Here is a 22,952-nt window from a genome sequence, read left to right as displayed (position 1 = left end):
ACAGAAAGACTCATCCTGGGGTTCTCGTTTGCAAGAAGAGAAGAGCACCAGCTTCCCTGAACTGGCATAGTTTGAGCATAAAATGGGCAGAAGGGGGGTATGTGGGGGCGGGGAGGGGTGGAAAAGCTGGAGAGTTGTTGCTTCATCTTCTTAGAGGCAACCAGAGCCATCTGGACAGCTGCTGAGGAGATGGAGGGCAAGCATCCTGAGAGAGGAGCCCCTTGGGAGTGATGGAAGTGGACTGAATGATAAGGAAATTCACAATCCACAGAAGGAAAGGGAAGAGAGAGGGAAGAGAGAGCCTCTGCTGGAGAGGCTGGCAAGATGCAGAAACTTTCTTGTGAAACTAACATCAAATAATGTCATTTACCATACTTCTCCTCCCTTTCAAAATGAATTGTAGGTAGCTGGGCCCTAGGCCTGTGCCACTGATGCCACAGGCCACTGGGTGCCCTAGCGGTCAGCCCCGCTAGAAGGGATTCCGATTACATTGCTCAGTCTGGATTTAAAAGTCTCAGGTGAGGATCTGATTGGCTGTCTTTAGTTCATACGTCCATGCACCTGCTGCCAGAGGCCAAGGGAAACTTTCCACCTTCTCAGCACCCAGAGTGGGACCTTCTCGTCAGAGCAGGTGCCCCATAGTCAGAAAGCAGCCTCCCATGCTACAGGATGATGACAAATATATGTCTCCTCTAAGATGATGATATCTACTTCTCAGGGTTGCTGGGAGTTTTGGATAAGGTCACTAAATTACTCCACCATCATATATCGATATACATATATTCCCAGCACTGTGCTCAGTATTGGGTAGTTTCTCTGAGTTCTGGCACATACAAAGAATTGGATTAGTGATAACTATGTTAAGAAGCTATGACATGGGAGCCAAGGGGGAAAGAATGATGCTTAGGAGGGTTCTCAGTTACACACTTGATTGAGCTCTGACCTCTGAGCTTCCTGGAAGCCAAGGGAAATAGTTCTAATGACAATAACCATAAATAGCCAATTTCTTGGATACTCTCTATGTACCAGGCACTGTGCTAACCATCACACATGTATTATCTCACAATCAATCTTCATGATGACTCTATAAAGTAGATATAATTATTATTCTGATTTTACAGATGACAAAAGGTTCAGCATGGTTAGGTAACTTGTTCAAAATCGACCCATGACTTAACGGTGGCACCGGAATTTGACCCATACCCTTTTGATCCCACAGCCCAAACTGTTAATCACTTCTCTGTAATTCTCACCAACACCTAATGTCTGGGACAGACTACCAAGGAGCAGCCAGCTTCCACTGCTTTGGTCCAAGGCTTCCAAAGCTCCCGAAATTAATTTGTTAAAACTTCCATTTTTTCCCACATTTTTGTTCACCGCGCTGGTTTGCATTTTATGCAACTGATTAAAAATTTCCCTTTCTTTCCCTTGCTTGGAAATAGTGGTAGAAGTAAATGAGACGTAAGTGAGAAGGTGCTCAGGATGGATGGGGAGGGAGCGAGACCATTTACCCAGTCATGGTAGATTTGCTGTGGCAGAGAGCCTGGCAGGAGATGGGCCTTTAATCATTAGTTTCCCATTAAATCTTGGAACCAGACCCTCCCTGGCACAATGCTGAGGAAGACAAGGGTGATTTTATGTTCAAAAATGTTAAGACTAGAAGCGACCTTAGAATCTTCTAGTCCAGCTGCTTTCAAACAGTTTTAAAACAGTGGAATCATACTTTAAAGGAAATCTTCACAAAAAGCCCAGATTCTAAAAATAGATCAAACAAGAGTTATTCTGGCCAAGGGGAAGCTGGTGACCCACAGCAGTTTGAGAATCACCAAGTGCAATGCCTGTGATACCAGAGAGGAAACCAATCTGAAAGTGAGAGTGACTTGTCCAAGGTCACACAGCCATCTAGCAGCAGGGCCAGCTCCCAGCTCCCAGCCCCCAGCCCCAAATGCAGTGCCTGTCTGTGAGAGCATGGCTCCCTGGCTCCTTCCAGCTCAGCACCTCCCACTCCGACACTCCTCCTTCAATCTCATGCATGCCAAACAGAAGGAGATGTTTCCCTCACAATTCTAGAAACCACTGGGGGCACAGGCAGTACATCTCTGAGACCCTGTTGCAGAGGGACACAGAGCAGGGAGAGGTGTTCTCTCCTGCATTGCCAGAGGGTCACGAGGGCAAGGGTAGCTCTATACAGACAGAGAAGGATCCTTGGTGATGTCCCTGGGGACATGGCGGGGGAAGGGCTGAGGACGTGTATTTAGCAGAAACACCAGTGAGGTGTGTGGTCAGGGTCTCAACAGGAAACAAAGGGCCTCTCAACATGGCCATCTGAGGAGAGCCTAAAGAAGGACTATTTACAACTCTGTGGGCAGGGTTAAGGGAAACCCACAAGGGGTGGTGAAGCTATTACCTCCTCCCCACCAGGTGACTAGTGAGGGAGCAGTTAGCATATGGGCTGCCCTATGAAAGCTATACCCTTTCTTCCTTTCTTCCTCTCTTCCTTCCTTCCTTCTTTTCTCTCTCTCTCTCTTTCTTTCTTAACATTTTATTTATTTATTTGAGAGAGAGTACACACAAGTGGGAGGGTGCAGAGGGACAAGCAGACTCCCCACTGAGCTGGGAGCCCCACATGATCTCAGAACCCTGAGATCATGGCCTGAGCCGAAGGCAGCAGCTTAACCCACTGAATCACCCAGGCGCCCCAACCGTGCCAGCTGTAGCCTTTCTTACAAGAATCAACCAACTCCCTGTAAGGAGGGAAGAGGGAATAAATACCCTGACTTCACCCTCCTCTAGCCCCTGCCTCCAGTGCCTTCTGTGGGTTGAACCTGACCTGAAGCCAGGAAAAACTAATTTGGATGGTACAATTTATGTGGAAAGGCAAACAGAATAGATGCAAAATGATGTTAACGCAGGGAAGCAGCGGTGTCCAGCCGACCTCAAAAAGAGCGGACCGGACTTGTTCAGGAGCAAACTTGAGGAACCTGGGCACCCTCAGAAATTCCCATGGGCACACGCACTTTGCGGGCTGGATGTAGGGAAGATGTTGAGCAGTGAGGTTGAGAAGTGAGAAGTGAGGTCACAAATATAACCTCATTTGGACCTATGAGGCCTAGGGAAACTCTCACACTCCATTACTCTGATGTTGGCCATGGAAAGAGAAGGCCCTGGTCACAAGGGCAGCTAAAGTCTGGAAAGCTTCACTTGACCATCTGTGGTCTGTGACCTCTTCATCCCCAGCGCTCTGGCTACCAGGCATCCGGCGGGGGGGGGGGGGTGACTTCCGGCTTGCCCTCCCTGTCTGTAGGACAGCAATGCAGTTATTACACTAACTGCCCTGAATCAGTGCACCCTCCATGTGGGACGGACAGTTTCCATCGACACTGCCTGGCTTCACATGCCAGATGCAGTTTCTGGGGTCCTCTGGCCACCCACGTTTTGACCAACTGGCTACACATTTGGGGGTTCCCACTCCCCCCCCCCCGAGCATATTGACTAGCATAATGCATGGAACTCAGAAAAGTGCTAGACTTACCACTTCGGTTTTCTTTCTTTTTTTTTTTTTTAATTAAAATATTTAATTTATTTATTTGACACAGAGAGAGAGATCACAAGTAGGCAGAGAGGCAGGCAGAGAGAGAGGGGGAAGCAGGCTCCCCGCTGAGCAGAGAGCCTGCTGAGGGGTTCAATTCCAGGATCCTGAGATCATGACCTGAGCCAAAGGCAGAGGCTTAACCCACTGAGCCACCCAGGCACCCCACCGCTTCGGTTTTCTTATACAGGTGATAGATCAGGAGCAGCCAGACCAAGAGGCAGCACTAACATTCTGGAAGCAGGAAAGCAAACAGATGAGGGATAACCTACCAGGCTGACTTTTGAGCCACACCCCAAGCCCGACTTGGAGAAAGCTAGGATGAATGTTTCATATCATGGACTTCTCAAAAGGAGGAGGCAAGAGCCCCAAGGGCTCAGGACAAGCAGTCAGGCCTGTCAGTCAGGTGGGTGGGGATAAGAGCAGAGAGCTGGGAGAAGAGTGGTTCAAGAGGTAAACATCAATATGTAAATATATGCAAATTACGTCGAACACCTAGCAAGCAGCCTTTGCACTTGGGGAGGAGTCCCAGAGTATCTCTGTTGACTGCACTTTCTGGTTCCCTTGAGGCCAGCTCTGACTCCATCCTGCTGGATGCCTGCCCCATCTTGCCCCAGCAGAAGTTTGCAGGTTTACTTCCTTGAGAGGGTAACGGAGTGGGTCTCAGGATGGGGGGCTCAGTAACAGTACAGTGCAGGGTGCAGCATGGAAAACAGAGGGCTGGAGGACTGATACCACTGGTTTTTACACTTAAGGACTCCCAGCCCTTCTTGCCGCTTGGGGCTTAAACACACACTCAGCCTGACCCCACCCTCCAGGCAAGAGCCTGGAAGATTCCTCTCTGGGGAGTCTGAGGAGCCCAAGGGGAAAAATCTAAAGACACAGCCAGCAGCTTGGGTCCCTTGGTAAACAGCTGACCCAGCTCCGCCACCACCCATGTGCCTTGGCTGATGAGGAAATGCCACTCAGATGGCCTGAAGGGCCGGGACTTTGGGTAGAAGGAATGGTATAACAAATGTACAGACACAGTCTATGGAGTGGTTTTCAACAGAGGCATGAGTAGGGCACTGGGCCAGGGAGCAGGGCAGGAAGGGGGGAGGGAAAAGAAGATGAGGTCCAAAAGGCTGCTTGGGCCCAGCAGGTGCCTGAGAAAGGCACCTAGGCCAGCGGGAATGATGGGCCAATATCTGCAGTCAAACACCTCTTTCTTTCTTCTTTTTAAAAAATATTTTATTTATTTATTTGACACAGAGAGAGATCACAAGCAGGCAAAGAGGCAGGCGGGTGGTGGGGAGCAGGCTCCCCACTGAGCAGAGAGCCCAATGCGGGGCTTGATCCCTGAGATCACGACCTGAGCCGGAGGCAGAGGCTTAGCCCACTGAGCCACAGGCAGAGGCTTAGCCCACTGAGCCATCCAGGTGCCCCCAAATGCCTCTTTCTGAGCTCTGTATACTGAACAGGCTGTGCCAACCCACGGGAGATGGTGTAGCCGGCCCAGTCTGTGCCAGCAGCTGCCCTGGGAACTAGGTGGAGGGCAGCCTCCAAGGCCAGTCTTAGAGGATGGCAGTTAATTCAATAGATAATGAGGAGCCTGCGGAGAGTTGGGAAACAGGAGGGTGACGTCTAGAATTGAGTTAGAATGAAAGGAGAATGAATTCATGAGCCAGACACTGGGAGAGGCGATGAGGGGCTGCGCTAAATTCAACAGGGAAAGTCTCAGATGAACCTGGGTCTGTATTTGAGGGAGGAGGAGGAGGAGATGGGGGCCTAGAGAACAGAAATTGCCGGAAAAGGAGTGGGGAACTCTGGACAGGAAACAAGAATGTGTATTGAATGCAGGAGGAAGTATTGAGCAAGAGAGAAAGCAGCCACCGACCTACTGGAATGCAGACGAACACCTGCACCAGGAAAGGGGCCTTCAAACATTATCAAACTTTTTGGCCCTCTTCTCTGTTTTCACTGTAACACAGGAATTCAGGGAAAAGAATTCTTTCCCCTTCCCAATGTTGTGGTGTGTTCTGCTGAGAGCAGTCTCATGGACACATCAGCTAGCTCCCAAGTGAGTGTCAAACGGAGGATGTTGTGAAGTTGTTCCCCAGCAAGTGTTTGTCCTTGGACACTTCCCCCCTCAGCCTTCTGCACAAAGTCTTCCCTGACACAGATACCGATGTCCATCCTTTCACAAGGAGAGATTGTGAGGTCTGCTGAGCATCCAGTCAAGGAAGCAGGACCTCCTGCTTGGAAATGTTCTCTCCCAGCATGTCTGCGAACCTTGAATTTATTCCCTACTCTTTCCTCTGAATGCAGGCATGGAACATCTCAGTTACAAGTGCAAATAATGGTCTGGGAGGAGAAACTAAAAGTTCATTATTAACCATTCACTCTTAGGTTCACTTAGGAGGGCCCCAAGGAAGGAAGAGTTTCCAGGATAAATAATAATAAATGCTACTCACACTTCAGAGTAAATGAAAGATTTTCACACTCATTATCTTGCTTCTCAAAGCAACACTTGAGGGCCTTATAGGATTATTATCTCCCTCCTATAGCTGAGGGATTCAAGACCCAGAGAGGTTAAGGGACTTGCCCAAAAATACACAGTGGTTGTTGTTGGCAGAAAGTGAGACTCGCACTCAGGGCTCCCAATGTCCAGTATGGGGCCCTCTCCTCTATGTGCATGGCAGGGAGGGGGCTGCAATGAACCAGGTGTGGGGCAGTATCCCAGGGTGAGGTGCAGCGGGGAGGATATCTGAGAGAGGACAAGACCTGGGGAGCTCCTTTAGGTACACCACCACAGACTAGGGTTGTAGCCACGGTCAGGCTCCCCTAAATTCCATGGATTGTCAAGACCTCTTCTATTAGCTCTGGATGAGACAGAATAAACAGGAGAAGAGAATCATAGACAATAAGCCCCAGGCCACCCATCAATCCCAAACCCAGCGCTCCATCCTAATTCTTTGCTCCCCTGGGGGAGCCTGACCTGGAGAGCCAACCTCCAGATTTCCTAAGAGGTAAGGTTTCTGTGTAAGAGCTTGGCCCCTTTGGAGAACCCTGTCCTGACAGCATGTGACCCTCCCCCCACCGCCCCGACTTCAGCTCACAGTCCAAGGTCCCCAAGGTGCTCAGAGCTGGGAATTGACTCACCTGTGGGTGAGCTCATGGTCAGTGGCAAACATGGAGGCCCTTCTCGGCATAGTGGCTGGAGGCTCTCTACAACAGACTTGCCTCCCAAGCTTGGGCCCTGGGTTGATGCTTGCAGGAACTATGTCTGAAAAAAAGAGGATATGGTCATAACTCTGCATTCAAATGCCCAGATCCCAGATAAGCTGCTTCTTGAGGCCAAAACTACCCTTCCCGAAGGTCCCCACGGGAGATCTATGCACAGAGGAAAAACCCAGGAGAAGGGACAGTATATTATTCACAGGGGCTTTAACTTGACCTCAGATGCTGGAGATCAGGAAGACCTCTTTTATGTTTAAGGTCAACGTGCTCTTTGGAGCTGGACGCCTTCAGGAATTCAAAAAGCACTCTGAGCCCCACTCCCCTTCTATTCCCTCTCATGCACACAGTGTTTGCACACTTACTCAGCAGTGTATGGGCCCAATGCTGCTCATCTAAGGACTTCAGCTGGAGGACCCAGAATGAAACCGGATGACTGTTTCCCCACCCCTTTCCAGCAGGGGAAGAATAAGAGATTGGAAAGAGTCACCCTCAACTTGGGTCATACCTCTGACATACCATTTTATTTTATTTTATTTTTTAAAGATTTTATTTATTTATTTGACAGAGAGACAGGCAGAGAGAGAGAGGAGGAAGCAGGCTCCCTGCTGAGCAGAGAGCCCGATACGCCCGATACGGGACTCGATCCCAGGACCCTGAGATCGTGACCTGAGCCGAAGGCAGTGGCTTAACCCACTGAGCCACCCAGGTGCCTTGACATACCACTTTAAAATAAATAATCATTAAAAATTAGCAGGATTGGAATTAATCTGTGACCCATTAGAACATCATCTCTCATGCTTTAATATTCTTTTTTTTTAAAGATTTTATTTATTTGTTTGACAGACAGAAATCACAAGTAGGCAGAGAGGCAGGCAGAGAGAGAGGAAGGGAAGCAGGCTCCCTGCTGAGCAGAGAGCCTGATGCTGGGCTCGATCCCAGGATCTTGAGATCATGACCTGAGCTGAAGGCAGAGGCTTTAATCCACTGAGCCAGCCAGGCACCCCTCATGCTTTAATATTCTTAATGACCTAATGAATGCAATTTAATTCAACATAGCACCATGAAGGGTTTGAGTCAGGCTCAGGGGTGGGTGCTGATCATTTATTCAAAGGGGTCAGGCATGATCATTCCAAGAAGGGATCACAGTGTAGTCAAGGAAACACATACACACAACTTGTTACCATTTGGGCCAGTGCATAGAGAGCTATGAGAGACAGGGGAGGCAAAGATGATTTCTGGACAAAGGGAAAAAGTTTACACAGCAGGCTCATAGAGGAAGAGATGTTTGGGTCAGGGCTTTGGGCCTTTCCTGGGAAAGATTCATGATCAAAGGAGAGAATTGAAATGCAGGTGTGTCTGAACAAAGGTAGGGGCTCTGGAAGAGCTGATGCAAACCATGTGTCAGTATTAGGTTAGGGGAGGAAGAAATAAGCAAGCTGAGATCCAGTTTGATCTGGGGCACAGTTTAAGAAAAAAGAGATTAGGACTGGGAAGACAGGGTAAGAGAATGAGGATTAGAAAGAGGACTTGCAATATTGACCACTTGGACATTGTTATCAGAGCTGACAATTCCTCCCCCGACGGAGAAGCATCCACCTAGAGAAAGGCATTGAGTCAGGGAGGCCATTCCCAGCCCAGGCACTCATGGCGGCGATGGGGGGACCTTGGATATGTGAGCTCCCTCCTGGGTCTCAGCTAGCAACTGTACAGAACAAGGAATGCATGCCTGCCATTGGTGGTGTTTGATATACCATCCCTCCTAGCAGGAAACAGATGGCCCCCTGAAATGGGAAGTTCAAAAAGGCTGAGTAAGGGATTGTTTATAAAGGGATGGACACAAAATGGAGCCTAGAAATGGTAAAATGCCAGGGACTTCGAATATCTGGAGAGGCAAGGGGATAAAAGTATTCACTGTGAGAGACGGCTGTCTGACCAGACCCACAGCCTTCGACAGAGAATGGAGTCCCACCAGCTGGAGTAGGGAGGCAGGCCCTGACCTCTAGCCCCTCTTCTATGCCTCTCAGAAGAACACACACAAAGGCAGAGGGCAAGGGAACAGTCTGGGGAGGTCAGTTTACAGACGGAGCGGGGGAAGGAATGGCCCAGAAGTAGGCAACAGAGAATATCTCACACAGGTAGCAGACTGACAAATGTATTTGAATAGTTATATGTTTGTTCTAATGTGAAATAGAAGCAATGTAGCCACCTATCAAGGCCAGGAGTTCGTAGCTATTATTTCTTAGGACAAGGCAAGAGGGATTCTATTTTTAAAGATTTTATTTATTTATTTATTTGACAGAGAGAGATCACAAGTAGACAGGGAGGGAGGCAGAGAAAGATAGGAGGAAGCAGGCTCCCTGCTGAGCAGAGAGCCTGATGCGGGACTCGATCCCAAGGCCCTGAGATCATGACCTGAGCCGAAGGCAGAGGCTTAACCCACTGAGCCACCCAGGCAAATATGAAGTGATAGTCTTGGTGGTACAAGAATATGGCAGAAGTCACAAAGATGGCCTTTGTAGAACTGAAATTTGGGAAATTCTGGGCTGGATGATAGGACTGTTTCCATTTCTGACTCTTTTTGTGTTTTTAAGTGCCTACATGTAGCTCTACGGAGTACAAAGAAAATGCTGGGAACTGTCACAGGGTATTTTCAGATCATTTCAGTTCAGTAAAATGTTATAATCATGAGTAATCACGGAGAGATGACCACAGGACTCCCCAACATTCCACTACTCTCTTAAGATTGCTCTTCTTGAAGGTTAAAAAAAAAAAAAAAACCAATAATTTATCATAGTCTCCAGCTTGAAACAGCCCAAATGTCCAACCAGGGGTTTTTATATATCAGGGTATTTCCACACTATGCAACAATGGAAATGAACAAAGGGAGGCTGCAAGCAGCAACATAGGTGAAACTCCCAAACGCAATGGAGCGAAAGGAACCGGACACAGGGAGTCTACACTTTAGGATTTATTTAACACAAAGTTCAAAAACAGGCTGAACAAATCTAAGAGCTGGAAGTCAGAAGAGCGGCTACCATCACAGGAGAAAGGAGAGGGTAGTGCCCAGAAGGAGCCACAAAGCAGACTTTGGGAAGATAGGCCATGTTCTGTTTTTGGACCTGTTTTTGACACGGTCTGTTCACTTAGAGATAATTCATTGAGCTTTGCACTGGTGATTTTGGAAGTTTTTGGTAGGTCTCTTACACTTTATTATTTATATACACATTATTTTAAGTGTATATAAAGTGGAAAAGCTATGATTTTTCCTTGTTGACTCTAGGATAATGATCACAAAGGATGGGTGCTCCTCTGGGATAAGCAAACGTGGTGATATGTTTCCATGACATCCAAGGCTTGGTCATTTCTCGCATTTCTACCAACTCCTCTCTCCTACCTCCCTCAACTTTCATTGCTGGTAGAGCTCCTGCTATCTACAAGCATTTCACAGGTGCCCACAGGATTGGCACAAGAGTGCCTATTGTTTTCTAAATCTGGTTGTGTCTGGTTGACCAGATGACTGACATTAGCTACTGTTGGTTTCCCTCCTGCTCCTAGATGATAGTAGAAGAAACTCTAGACCTTATATGGTACCAGGAAAATAGGTCAGGGGCCTCCTCCCTCATTGTTACCATTTACCTCTGTCTGGTTCTGTACATGTGGCTCCAGGGGCCAGGGGCACCCTCATCACACACAGATCAGCCATGGTCTCAACCACAAGACCTCCAGTTTCCTGCCCAGTTGTGGCATTTAGTGCTCAGTAATGGGCCATCTTCAGGCATTCCTATAGAAGGTTCTTTACCTCCTAGGAGAGTTCAGGGGAACTGGGCATAGGTCTCAGCTTCTTTAGGAGGCCATCCACTAGAGGCTGGGCAAGGGAAATCCAAATCCCTAGAGTACAGCAACCCTGAGGAGCTGGAAGGATAAAAAAATACTTTTCATTCTTTGAGAACAAGACTTGCGGGAGGGAGGAGAAGGGAGCTAATTCTCACCAGGTTGTCTGCCCTATCCTCTGAAAGCCAGGCAGTGTGCTCTAACCTGGTGTGTTCAGAGAGGATAAGACCCCTACCTGCTAAAGACTTAACAGCCTTGTTGGTGATATGAGAGCATCCCTGAGTAAAGAAGCAAAACCAAACCTGACCAGGCAAGATAATTTTTGAAGAGACAGCAAGGCTGGGACCAGCGTCGCAGACAGACCTTGCACACTCCACCAGATCCGTGTTTCCACATCATCACTTTTACCAGTCCAGGTGTCACAAACCCTCAGGCCCTCCATGTGAAAGTTCTGTCTCACCACACATGTTCATTTGTGATGCAATTTTTCTCAAAAAAATTGAATCTATGGGTCTATTTTAAACACTGAGAACACCAAAACTGACCCAAACCTCCGATTATAGCCTCTCTGGAAAACGAAAGATCTGGCAATATGCGGAGCTCAACTCCCACATGGCAGCAGTAGAAAAGAGCTGAGCAGTGACTGACCCCTTTAGATAGGGCTTTCCGGCTTTGGAGTCCCCTCCTATCTGCCCGCTTCCAACTGTCTCACACCCAGCCTCCCTCACTCATGGATGTCACCTGCTTGGTCCTGTTCCCAGGCATTGCATCTTATCATTTTACAACAACAACAAGTCAATATCTTCCTCCTGCCAGGAGAATAAAGTCCAGACACCCTCCGCTGGTAAACCTTTCAAGTTCTGGCCCCAGTCAAATCTCCCATTGCCCTCCTACAAATGCTTTTCTCCCAATCTTAGGGTGCTCGTGAATGATTTTCATGGTGTTGTGCATTCAGCTGGTTGTTTTTCCCAGAATCAAGTTTCACCTTTTAACTCTTTCCCTTGTGCCTTTGCTTCATACTATTTTGGCATCTCAGACCTTCTGAGATCATTTTCCTTCTCTCTAATGTACATCCCTTAGATGTTTCATTACTTAGGGTACGTCCATCAATTTTTGTTGTCAGAAAAATACCTTTATTTTGCCCTCAATCTTGCATGATGACTTGCTTATTTATTTATTTTTGAAGATTTATTTATTTTAGAGAGAGAAGAGGGACAGATGTTATGAGTGAGAATGAGCAGGCGGAGGGGGAGGGAGAGAATCCCAAGCAGATTCCCTGCTGAGTGAAGAGCCTGACTGAGAGATATGGGGCCAGATCCCAGGATCCTGGGAACCTAGGACCATTTTAAAAGGTTTTGGGTCACAAAGAGGGTATGAATTCCAGCCCCAAACTTGCATAAGGACAGGCTTCTGATTAGAAATTCTCAGGGGAAACTTTTTTCTTTTGCTTCCATTCTGAACTAAAATTTAGTATCTTGGGGCACCTGGGTGGCTCAGTTGGTTACGTGTTGGCCTTCAGCTCAGGTCATGATCTCTGGGATCGAGCCCCGTTTTGGGCTCCCTGTTCAGTGGGAAGCTGCTTCTCCTTCTCCTTCTGCCCCTCCCCCTGCTTGTATGCTCTCTCTCTCTTTCAAATAAATAAATTAAAATAAAATAAAATCAGATATCTTAAGGCAAGTAATGGTCTATGGCATGTATGCCACTGTTTCCCTTGGGGAGCAAGGTCTGACAACATCCACTAAAATTTGTCTTTTGAAGGTTCTGAGTATTCATAAGGATTTCCAATCTACTCTCATATCCCAATTCAGTCTGAATTTGTTTTCTATTTTTTCTATCATTTGGCTCCTGCTCACTTCTCCCGCTTCACGCTTCCTCATTGTTTCTGCCTCTGAGGGATTTCCTCCCATTCCTGCCAACTTAGCCTTACTGTATGTAAAAAGAGGCTTTTCATAGTTTCCCCGGCATCTTAGGGATTTTTGACAGGGTGGATTTCTTCAGAATCTACTCTTTCGTGTTTTTGGTAACAAGGCACTCACTTTTCTGTCATCTTCCAGCAGTCTCCCAGAAGCCTTGCTCACCCTGTATCCTCTTTCTAGATTGATCTTCCTCATCTTCTCCATTTGCTAAATCTTACTGTGGTGAGCAGAATTCTGAGATGTTACCCCAATCTCTAGCCTCTGATGGATGCACACTCTCTCCCAGTTATTCAATCGAATGCTAACTTACTGCTGCTGTGAAGACATTTTGCAGGTGTAATTAATGTCCTAAATCAGCAGATCTTAAAATAAGGGTATTACCTTCATGAGTGGGTCTGACTTAGCCACATGGGGTTTTTAAAAGCAGAAAGTTATGTCCAGTTGGTAGTAGAAGAAAAAGTCACATAGCTATGCTCTGGCTAGCCTGGAATAAAGCAACCATCTACCTTGCGAACTTTCTATGGAGCCATAGGGCAAGAACCCCCGGGCTGCCCTGAGGAGCCGAGGGTGGTTCTTGGCCCACAGCTTGCAAAACAACTCCAGGGACTTCACTCCTGTAACAGCAAGGAAGTAAACTGTGCCAGAACCCGGTGAACTTGAGTGAGTACCCTAAGCCCACCTGAGACGGAAGCCCTGGCCGACACCTTGATTTCGGTCATGTGAGGCCCTAGGCGGAGAATTCGGTTACACTGGACCTGGACTTAAACTGTGTGACGGTATATTTGTGCTGTTTTAATCTGCTAAATTTGTGGAGATTTTTGACACAGCAATAGAAAATGAATACAGGCCCGAACTGATTTACTACCGATACACCCACCTCATCCTTCAAAGCCAGAGTCAATTGTCCTTGGGCAGCTCTGAGGCAGGTCCAGCCACGACTCCCCTCCCCCACCCCAATGGCCATACCACTATGCCAGCTTGTGAATAGCCCCTCTGTTATATCTCACAGTGTTACTGGTTTTGCTTGTTCATTTTTTTTTTTAAGATTTTATTTATTTATTTGACAGAGAGAGAGATCACAAGTAGGCAGAGAGGCAGGCAGAGAGAGAGGGGGTAGCAGGCTCCCTGCTTGGCAGAGAGCCCGATGTGGGGCTCGATCCCAGGACCCTGAGATCATGACCTGAGCCGAAGGCAGAGGCTTTAACCCACTGAGCCACCTGGGTGCCCCTGTTCATTTGTTTTAAAGTGTCTTTCTCTTCAGTTAGACACATTGACCTTTTGGGAAAGGACTGTGCCTTAGGTGAACTCTGGTGTTTGATGGCATGGGTTCTAATCCTGACTTTGCTACTTCTTATCCATGTGACCTTTGGCAGTTTATTGCATGTCCCTAAGTTTCTCAAGTCTCAACTTCAGTAGATAAGATATGGGGATAAAAGAAGACCTATTGCAAGGGGCGGGGGTGGGTTGTGAAGATAAAATGAGATCATTTCTGTATAGCACTCAGCATCATACCTGGCCCATGTCAGGTCCTTGGGAAATGTTTGTGCAGTGAATATATAGGTGGAGGAAGAATGGAACGGTAGCCCGCAGATGTGCCTGAATATGGGGCCCGACTGCAACTTCTGGAAGGATTCAGTCTGTGTGCAACTGTTTCCTCAATCCAAGCCGCCCTCTGTCAACAGACAGCCTTCCCCTGATGTTTCCCTCCTTTGTTTTAACTGCTGCTTTTTCCCCCGTGATTGCTCACAGGAAACATTTCTAGAAAAACCTCAAGGGATTGACTTCCTTTATGCTTTAGGGCAGCAGACAGCCTGTGTTCTGTTGGCTGCAGCTGTGCTCCAGCCCTTGGGGACCAAGGGAGGGACAGCATCTCAGGAGGAGGAGGATGGGAGTCGAATAGGAGGTGAAACTCGCCAGGAGAAAAATACAAAGACAACACCTGGATGGGAAACCCGACAACAAGGCGATGGTGGAGGGTGAGGGATGGCTGCCTCCCCCTCCCTGCTACCTCCCACACAGCCTCGGTCTACAGTTTCCTTCCCGCCTTTCCTTCTGGCCACCTACAGGATAGTCACAACAGCATCACCCCTAACAGCTTCGAAGATGCCAGGCCCTAGGGAAGGCACAGCTTCTGTCTTGGTGTCAGATGAGAGCCCTTTGGCAGGCGAAAAGAAACAGGCCATCTGGAAAAGCCTCTGAGACCTCAGTAATTGGAACCAATGACTCCCTTCAGTTTTATTTATTGTAAAAAACAACATTATAGCAACATGAAAGGACATCTCTTACAAAGGGAAAAAAGATTACTCATGATCCTACCACCCTAACACCACAACTGTTTTCTTTTTCCAAGTTCTCTTCTCGTTTTTGGCCACATGATAGAAGTTTCCATATAATCTGTGTCCTATTTTTTGTTTTCACTTAATGTGGTATCTCAAGCCTTTTCTAGTGTTGACCTACTCTTCACATTGGTCTCTCTCTCTCTCTTTCTCAACTGCAAATATGCCAGCCACTTTGAGGCATAATTAATGATTCCTTAACCCTTGGGGATTCTTGCTCATCCCCTCGAATCTTTGAGGTTGGCTCTTGGCAAAGCTGTAAATGAAGGGAAGTTTGTCTTCCGGGCCTATTGGCAACCTTTACAGATCTTCCTTCCTGCTAGCAATTTTAGCCCGAGACGTCTCTTGCCATATCCTGATGCCAGTCTGCTCTCTAAGCCTGTGAGCTTCTCAAGGGCTATTAAAAAATAATAATATAGTTCTATTTCTTTCCTTAAAAGAGCAGTGCATGCTCATGTTTTCCAATTTGAGAAATACAAAATAGCAAAAGAAAATAAAAATCTGCTATAACTTTGCTCTGCAAAATCATATGCCACTGTTCCTTATTGTTCTCAGAAGTATTTTTGGCACTTTTGACCCCAGTTGTCTGTGATAGGTCCCCTTCCTGTGTTAGGTCCCAGTTGTCTGTGTTAGGTCCAGAGTTAGGTCCCTGCTCTGCTTTCCAGCTTCCTTTCAGGAGCTAACTTACATTGATGATACAATGAGAAAGCTGAATGAATAAACCCTAGAAAGTATACTATCCTGAGGCCTTGGGCCCCAACTGGGGTAAAAATATTCAAAAACAGGTACACAAAATATCAAGGGGGTGCCTGAAATTGCCTAGTTTAACCCACAGTAGACTCCATTGACTCATAAAACTGGATTGTATAGAGGCAGGATGGGTTACAGGTCTGGTTTGATCTAGTGGCTCAAAAACGTCATAAAGGGTATGGTTTCTTTCTAACTTCCCTCTCTGCTTCCCTCAGCATTATTTTCTTCTAAGGTAAGCTCCTCTTGTAGTCTAAAATGACTGCCTTATCAGTAGCTTCTGGGGCTACTTACTGACTAACTCCTGTCTAGCTGGAGATGAGAGCATCTCTCTCCCACCACCCCATGAATCTGAGATTTCCTCTCACTGGATCGGTCTGGTTCTTATGGCCACCCACGAATCAATCCTCGTGGTAAGGAGGATGGGATGACTCTGAGTGGTTTAGACCAGAAGGTCTCAAGCTCTAATCTTAGGACCCCTTACACTCCTAAAAATTACTGAGGATCCCAAAGAATCTTTTAAATGGAGGTTTAATCTATTGATATTTGCCAAATTAGAAATTATATTTATTAAAATTAATAAAAGAGGGGCACCTGGGTGGCTCAGTCAGTTAAGGAGCTGCCTTCAGCTCAGGTCATGATCCCAGAGTTCTGGGATCTCTGCTTGGAGGGGAATCTGCTTCTCTCTCTCCCTGTGCCTCTGCCCCCCACCACCCCCCCGTTCATTCTCTCTGTCACGCACTCTCTCTCTCAAGTAAATAAAATATTTTTAAAAATGAATTAAATCATCATAAAAATAATAAATTTACATGCTATAACAAGTTAATTAAGAAATAACTATGTTTTAAAAGGCATTAATATCCCCTCCAAAATAACTATGTTTTCCAAAACAAAAAGATGGTGAGAAGAATGGCTTTTTTTTTCTTTACTTTTTAATTTGCAAGTCTCTTTAAAACTGGTTTAATAGAAGACAGCTGGATTTTCATATCTCCTTCTGTATTCAATCTGTTGCAAATTGTTTTGGTTCAAGTACAGGAAGAAAATCTGCTTCACATCCATATGTAATTGGAAAGGGGGATATTTTAACAGCTTTTTAAGATAATTGTGGCTATTCTTCTTTGGTACTATACCAAAACTCTACAAGAGGTCATATCTTCAAGGCTTGTTACACTGTGGAATCTGAAACCTTATCTATAAACTTTTCACACTGTTAAAAGTCCATTGTCTGCCCTGCATTTAAAATTCATCTTTAACCCATCTGTGATTTTGTAACATCAGGCATTAGCCATCTGGAAAACCCTGATTCACTGAGTAAATGCAGGTCTTCCAAGCGCTGGCTCATCATCCATGATCCATTATCCCCAAATCATATATTTGTTAACATCACCATCAGTCCCATCAGAAAAGCCCTTAAATATTGAGAAGCTGTCCCATGGTGATACAAACTCTTCCAACATTCTATATTTCTTTTGAAAGCTGGGATTTTTTCATCATTGGCACTAACAGCCCATTGTTTTCCTTGGAGAGACAGGCTCACCTAATTGTCAAGAAGATGTCTACTAAATAACTGTAATTTGTCAGTTGCTTTCTCAAGTAAATATGGTGTTCCATGACCCCCACCCTTCACAAAACCAGCTGGTACGGCTTGCAGTCACACGAGAACTTTCCCCAGGGACAACCACCTTGCTTCAGTCCCCAGCAGGACGGTTTTATGGGCATTTTCCACTTTGTCATATAAAATATTAAAAAGATATGTGCTTAAGGGTTGAGATTTCAATAAATTAAGTAATATTTACTGCTCCATCAAGAACATTCTTAAACCAAATAGCATTTTTTTAATTAAAAAAAATTTTTTTTTTTACCATGAGTGTAGCGATGAAGGATATTAGTGTGGTATTAGTGCCCCGATGCGTGAAGGCACCAATATTTTGCACACCTTTACCTTTGCACCATCAATGAGAAAGGTAACTTATATCTTAGATCATAAGGAACCAATTTTGACTTCAGAGATTCCCTGAAAGGTCCTCAGGGACCCCGTAGGGCTCCACGGACCATACCTTGAGAACCTCTGACCTAGACCCATCAAAGCTCACTGATACAGTTAAGAGCAGGGCAAATTTACCTAAACCATATCTTGCACCAAAGCGGGGGAGAGGGAGCAGATACTGGGGGCAACCACAATGTCTGCTGTCGGAATGACCTAAGTAATGAACATAAGGAGCTAAAGAATTACAAAATCATGGTAGCTGTCCCAGATTTACAAAGAGTCTGGCCACTTTGCTAGCTTTTCTGAGACCAGCCACTGACCTGAAGAGATTCCAGGTAAGGCTTTGAGAGCTAGCGGCTGATCTTAATCTACAGTTGGTAGGATCTCTATCTCAATGCAGAGCACTAGCTTAGGACGACTCTGCAGCTAGAAAAAAGGATGTTTTAGGGCAGGGACTTGTCTTGTTGCACAAGTCAGATTCTCTTCCCACCCAATGTGAAGGGGGTGAACGAGGTAGTGGGTGCAGCGTAAGCTTAACAGCCATCCCGTTAGGCTGGGACAGGAGGCAGTTTCAAGCTCCCTTTCTTTCTCACACCCACCTTACACCCACTCTTCCAAGCCAGGGCACCTGGATCTTTATGTCAGCCATAATGCTGTCATGGCATTTTACCAACAAGGAGTATCTATCTGGGAGAAAGGGAAAGAGAAGCTGGGGCAAAGAGAGGTAAAGAGTATCTGATCAAGCCGTCTGGCCTTGGGCTGGTCTCCACAAGAGAAATGGTGAGGTGTTCAGCATTCTCCCTGAAGCTGTCACTGACTGCCCTCCCCAACCCCCACCCTCCCTCCCCAGCAGTTGCTCTGCCTGGCCAGCCTTGGCCAATCTACTGGATTTAGATCTCTGTGACAGCTTTTCCTCCAATATATTCAAAATACTCCCATGTCCTCACCTTAGAATGACCTAGAAACATTTTTATGGCAAAATCTCTTTGGAAAGTATAACAGCAGGGTCTCCCCACCCCCACCCTTTCCTTTTCAAGATTTCCCTTTCTGACCTTTGTTACCCAGATACCACATTTTTTCCAGCACCCCTGCCCCCACCAGGGAAAGAACACAGACATTTCCAAACCCTGTTGGGAGCTGTGCAAACCCTTTACAAACTGTTGCAAAAAAGAGTGACAAAACTCTCAGTTGACTTAAATACATTTGACTCAGTGTCTAGTATCTTCCTTTTTAAACCGGAACCGGTATCACTGATACCGGTGATCACGTGATTCTATCTGTTCACCTGAAAGGAAATTCTGAAGGCAGACCAATTTCACCGAGCTCACTGAGGAGTCAACAAGTCCTAAAGCACAGAAATGTTGCAGGCACACTATACACATTCCGCTGTGTTAAAGAAATAACACATCAGTGCTTTAAACTCCTTTTCATTCTTGAATTTGGGGATTCACTAATATTTATGCCTTAAAAATATGTATGACAATTCCTCTCCAGAATCAAGGGAGACTCCTGAGGTATGGAAAGCGGCTCTCCAAGAGCTCGTTCTGATCTGCTCTGTCACCAAATGGCTCAGTGATTTAGGGTAACTCACTTGTTGCTCTCTGGGCCTCAATAACCCAACTGTGAGACTAGTGGGGAATCGGCACTATTTTCTTCTTCTTGGACACGTGGAACAATAGAAAGTGGGGAATCGGCACTATTTTCTTCTTCTTGGACACGTGGAACAATAGAAAGATATTTTGCAATAGAAAGATATTTTGCTGCCCTGGGGTAGTTCTCAAGGGTCTCGTGGCCCCAGGAACTCTGAACCTTGGTGGGCCTGGGGTGTTGTGCTGGCAAGTGAAGCACGTGACTACGTAAAGCCCCTCCATCCACCGGCTCCGCAAGTACCAGTCCTAAGCGCAGTAAAAGCCTACAACCAGTCCAGCTGTACCTTTTGTTCCTTCATCAGCTAACCGCACGCAGACTGCCAGTGAGCGGTGGGTGCTCGACACCCTGGCTCCTCCCAGCCTACCCTCGGGGCTCCCCAGCCGCGCAGGGTGGAGGGGTCGCGCGTCCCGGGGGCGGGGCCGCCGCGGGACCCCCTCGAGAGTTCGGATTGGTCTCTCCTGTCCTCGTGACTCCAGGCCCGCCCCACGTCCCTCCTCCGCATCCGTGCGGGGGAGCGGACGGTCCGGTGCTGAATGGGCGCGAGCGCGGCGCCGGGGACCGGCGGGGGCGCGGGGCCCGGGACTGGCGGCCGGCCGGCGCCCCCTCCCTAGTATGCGGACGAAGGCGGCGGGCGGCGCGGAGCGGCGTCCCCTGCAGCTGCGAACAGAGTCGGTGGCGGCGGCACCTGCCGGCCGAGGTAAGTGGCGCAGCCCCCTCCTCGGCGTAGCGGGGCCCGCGGGCTGGGGGCGGCGGCGGCGGCGGCGATCAGTCCCTTGCCCCTACCTCGCTGGCCCGGCGGCTCCGCCTCGGCTCCCGCGGGCAGCGCCTAGGGCACGGCGCCCCTAGACGCGCCTAGCGGGGGCGCGGGCTGAGAATCGTGGTCTCGGGCCCCGTGGACGGGGCGGGGGGCGCCGTGCCAGCGTGGACGTGGTTAGAGGCAAAGGGGAGAACCCCCAGGATGTCGGGTCCAGCCGCAGTGGTCCTTTCTCCCCCGGCTTCCCGCAGCGGCTCGGGGTTTAATTCATTGCTGGAAGCTTCCTAGCCGGCGGAGCCGAGTTAACTCATTATCCTGGAACGGGATTGGGGGACCCTTTGCAGGGTAAATTAGCAGGTTCCCAAACTGCTCATTGCATCCTTCGGAAAGGCACGATGTGTGGCGTCTGTAGGTAGAAATTCGGCAGTGACCTTCCTTCTCCCTTCTCTGCAGCCTGTCCTACGGAAGAGGCACGTTTTGGTGACCCTTTGCTTTCCTCTGAATTGTAGGTGACTTGACGTGGGCATGCATTCATTATACGCCGTTAGTGTGTAAGTAACATAAGGTTTTCCGAGGGCATCTCTCAGAGGAACCGGGCGAATAGGAAGAGGCGGGATCTTCTCCCTGCTCCACAAGAGCTGGGTGACCTTGGCCGGCACTGGTCCCCAGGTGGGGCTCTATCTCCTGGTCTTTACTGGGAGGCTTGAGCTGCTGATGGCTGTGGTCCCTTCCAGGCCTCTGGATCAGTGGTTCTGACCGAAGAATGTGTTGGCCAGTGAAGAGAGGGTCCTGCAGATCAGGAAATAACTTGGAAAAATGAATTTGATATCCTCATGTCTTAATTCGTGTTTGTGGCCTTTGCTGAATTAGGTATCGTTCTTCTAAAAGAGAAAATAGTTTCATGTGCTGCGTTTAATCTGGCACCCTTTGGTTGTCTGCTTGTGGTGCCAAGCAGGAAACTGGGTGCGGGGTATCAAAGAGGAAGGAGACTCATCTCTGGCCCTCTGGTGTTTAGCTTCCCTCTCCTCTTGGTTTATAACTGCTAATCCTCTTCCGTAGTGGGCTGCATGTCCCGAAACTGGAAGAGGAATCCATGTCTGTTGAGCAAAGGAACACAGATTCAAAAACACCATCCGTTGTGGTTTCACTTGTGTAGTCTGGAGAGTTTGACAGCTTAGAAGACTGTCTTACATTTCTAGTCTAAGAGCTTGGATCACCTCAATTCTAACCAGTGCTTGCTTGGACAGGAGATGCCTGCGAGCTGCCAGAGCCCATAACCAGGATGTTACGAGTATTTTTTCGTGTCTGTCCATTATGTGCGTGCAGCTGTTTTTGTAAAATGAAATGAACCTTAGTTATGATCCATAGCCATTTCTTCCGCAGGCCAGAAAAGAAATGGGTGAGATGAGAAAGCATAAGGGGGTTAATGAAAGAGTGAGAGGGCCAACAGGCGTAAATTCCAAAAACTCAACATTTATGACTACGTATTTTGAAAGTGCTTATGATTTTGGCACAAAATGCCAAGCTAGCCCCATGCTATTTGGCAGCAGTGGGGAAAATGTATCCAGCAGGTTGGCTCTGGGGAGGGGGACAGACAATAAAAAGAGATTCAGAGTTCTCTGTGGGATTCCATCCAGGTGCTGGGGGGGAGGGCATAGGAGTGTGTCTTGGAGCCAGTAGTTCCTTGGAGAAGGATCGAGGCTCATCTTCCACACCCTTCTAGCTCCTGAGGAACAATTTAATCTGAACTGCCTATGGAGGGTTGAGATCATTCCCAGAGGGCATGCTCTGTGTCTTTAGTCTAGCTGGGCAGTGTTGGCAGAATAAAACAGCTGGGAAGATACACAATGATGGTACAAACTTTCCAACTTCCCAGAAAGGAGAAGCTAGGGCTGGATCAGCGTGAATGACCTGAGTTAGCAAAGGCATTCAAAATGGGGAGGGGGCCACAAGTCACCAGCCTGGTGTGGGAAGAAACCATAAATATGGTGCGGATAGGTGGGCTCCCTAAGGAGCGACTTTAAGCACACATGCTGGGGGGTGGGGAGTGGGGGGAGCAAGGAAGTTGTGCATGGGAGTGAGAGACAAATGAGGTTAGAGGAGTCCAAGGACACTACCAGGCTTGTCTTACCTAGCGAGCTAGCTAACTTGCTTCTTTCTTTCTTTCTTTGGCATACACAATAGAAAAGTAGACATACTGTAAGTGTACTGTTCACAAATGTTCTCCAAACTGAACACAGCCCTGCACTCAGATCAAGAAGCAGGAGCTCCCTATGTGCTCCCTGCGGGTCCCTACCTCCCCGAGGATCCTGCAGTGTCTGGGAGAACATCTTTCCTCATGAGTTAAGTTTCTGGTACTCACTCGTGGTGCTGCCTCTAGTTGTAGTGTGCTCACTCTTGTTGCTGATTCCAGCCATTGGGTGAATAATAGATCACGTATTTATCCGTGCAGTGTTGATGGACATTTGGGCAGTTTCCAGCATTTGGCTATCGCACATAATGCTGTTATGACTGGTGACTGTTCTTATACCTATCTTTGATATACATATGTATGCATTTCTGCATACATAAAGGGGCCATGGGCGTGTGTACTTAGCTTTCGGAGCTGCAGGCAAAGCTATTTTATTCCAATTTTTGAATAATTGTTACTAGCATAGTGATCAATATGGTTATTAAATGGTAATTAGTGGTTACTTTTTATTAGTATAGGGTTAGTACATACTTCTATTAGCTGATGGATGGAACATTGACTTTTCACTAAGGAGAGAGGCAGGAGTCCACCAGGAGTCATGATCCTTTTCTACTTGGCTATGGCCCATGTCCCATATGCTCACGGCAAGTGCAGTTACCTCAATGCCCAGTCTCCCAAGTCAGGCAGCAGGACAGGCCAAGCTGAGGGGAAAACAAAAGCAATGTTGTCAGG

General features: G+C 47.5%; 1 protein-coding gene and 1 long non-coding RNA gene across 2 annotated transcripts in view; one reads left to right on the top strand and one right to left on the bottom strand.

Moving 5' to 3' along the window:
- LOC122915059 overlaps nt 1-19,633 on the bottom strand; it is a 61,698-nt gene extending 42,065 nt beyond the window's left edge. Inside the window, exons 1-2 of the long non-coding RNA XR_006385992.1 lie at nt 19,559-19,633; nt 6,731-6,854 (exon numbers count right to left, since the gene is read on the bottom strand). This is a non-coding gene — a long non-coding RNA (uncharacterized LOC122915059). The remainder of the gene's footprint in view (nt 1-6,730; nt 6,855-19,558) is intronic.
- A 189-nt stretch (nt 19,634-19,822) lies between these two features.
- ST3GAL5 (ST3 beta-galactoside alpha-2,3-sialyltransferase 5) overlaps nt 19,823-22,952 on the top strand; it is a 54,698-nt gene continuing 51,568 nt past the window's right edge. Inside the window, exon 1 of the mRNA XM_044261555.1 lies at nt 19,823-19,972. Within this exon, the coding sequence (XP_044117490.1) occupies nt 19,888-19,972 (85 nt within the window). The 5' untranslated portion in view covers nt 19,823-19,887. The remainder of the gene's footprint in view (nt 19,973-22,952) is intronic.

The sequence above is a fragment of the Neovison vison genome, chromosome 8, assembly GCF_020171115.1.
Source record: "Neovison vison isolate M4711 chromosome 8, ASM_NN_V1, whole genome shotgun sequence".
NCBI classification, from domain to species: domain Eukaryota; kingdom Metazoa; phylum Chordata; class Mammalia; order Carnivora; family Mustelidae; genus Neogale; species Neogale vison.
This window is presented reverse-complemented; position numbering and strand designations above follow the sequence as displayed.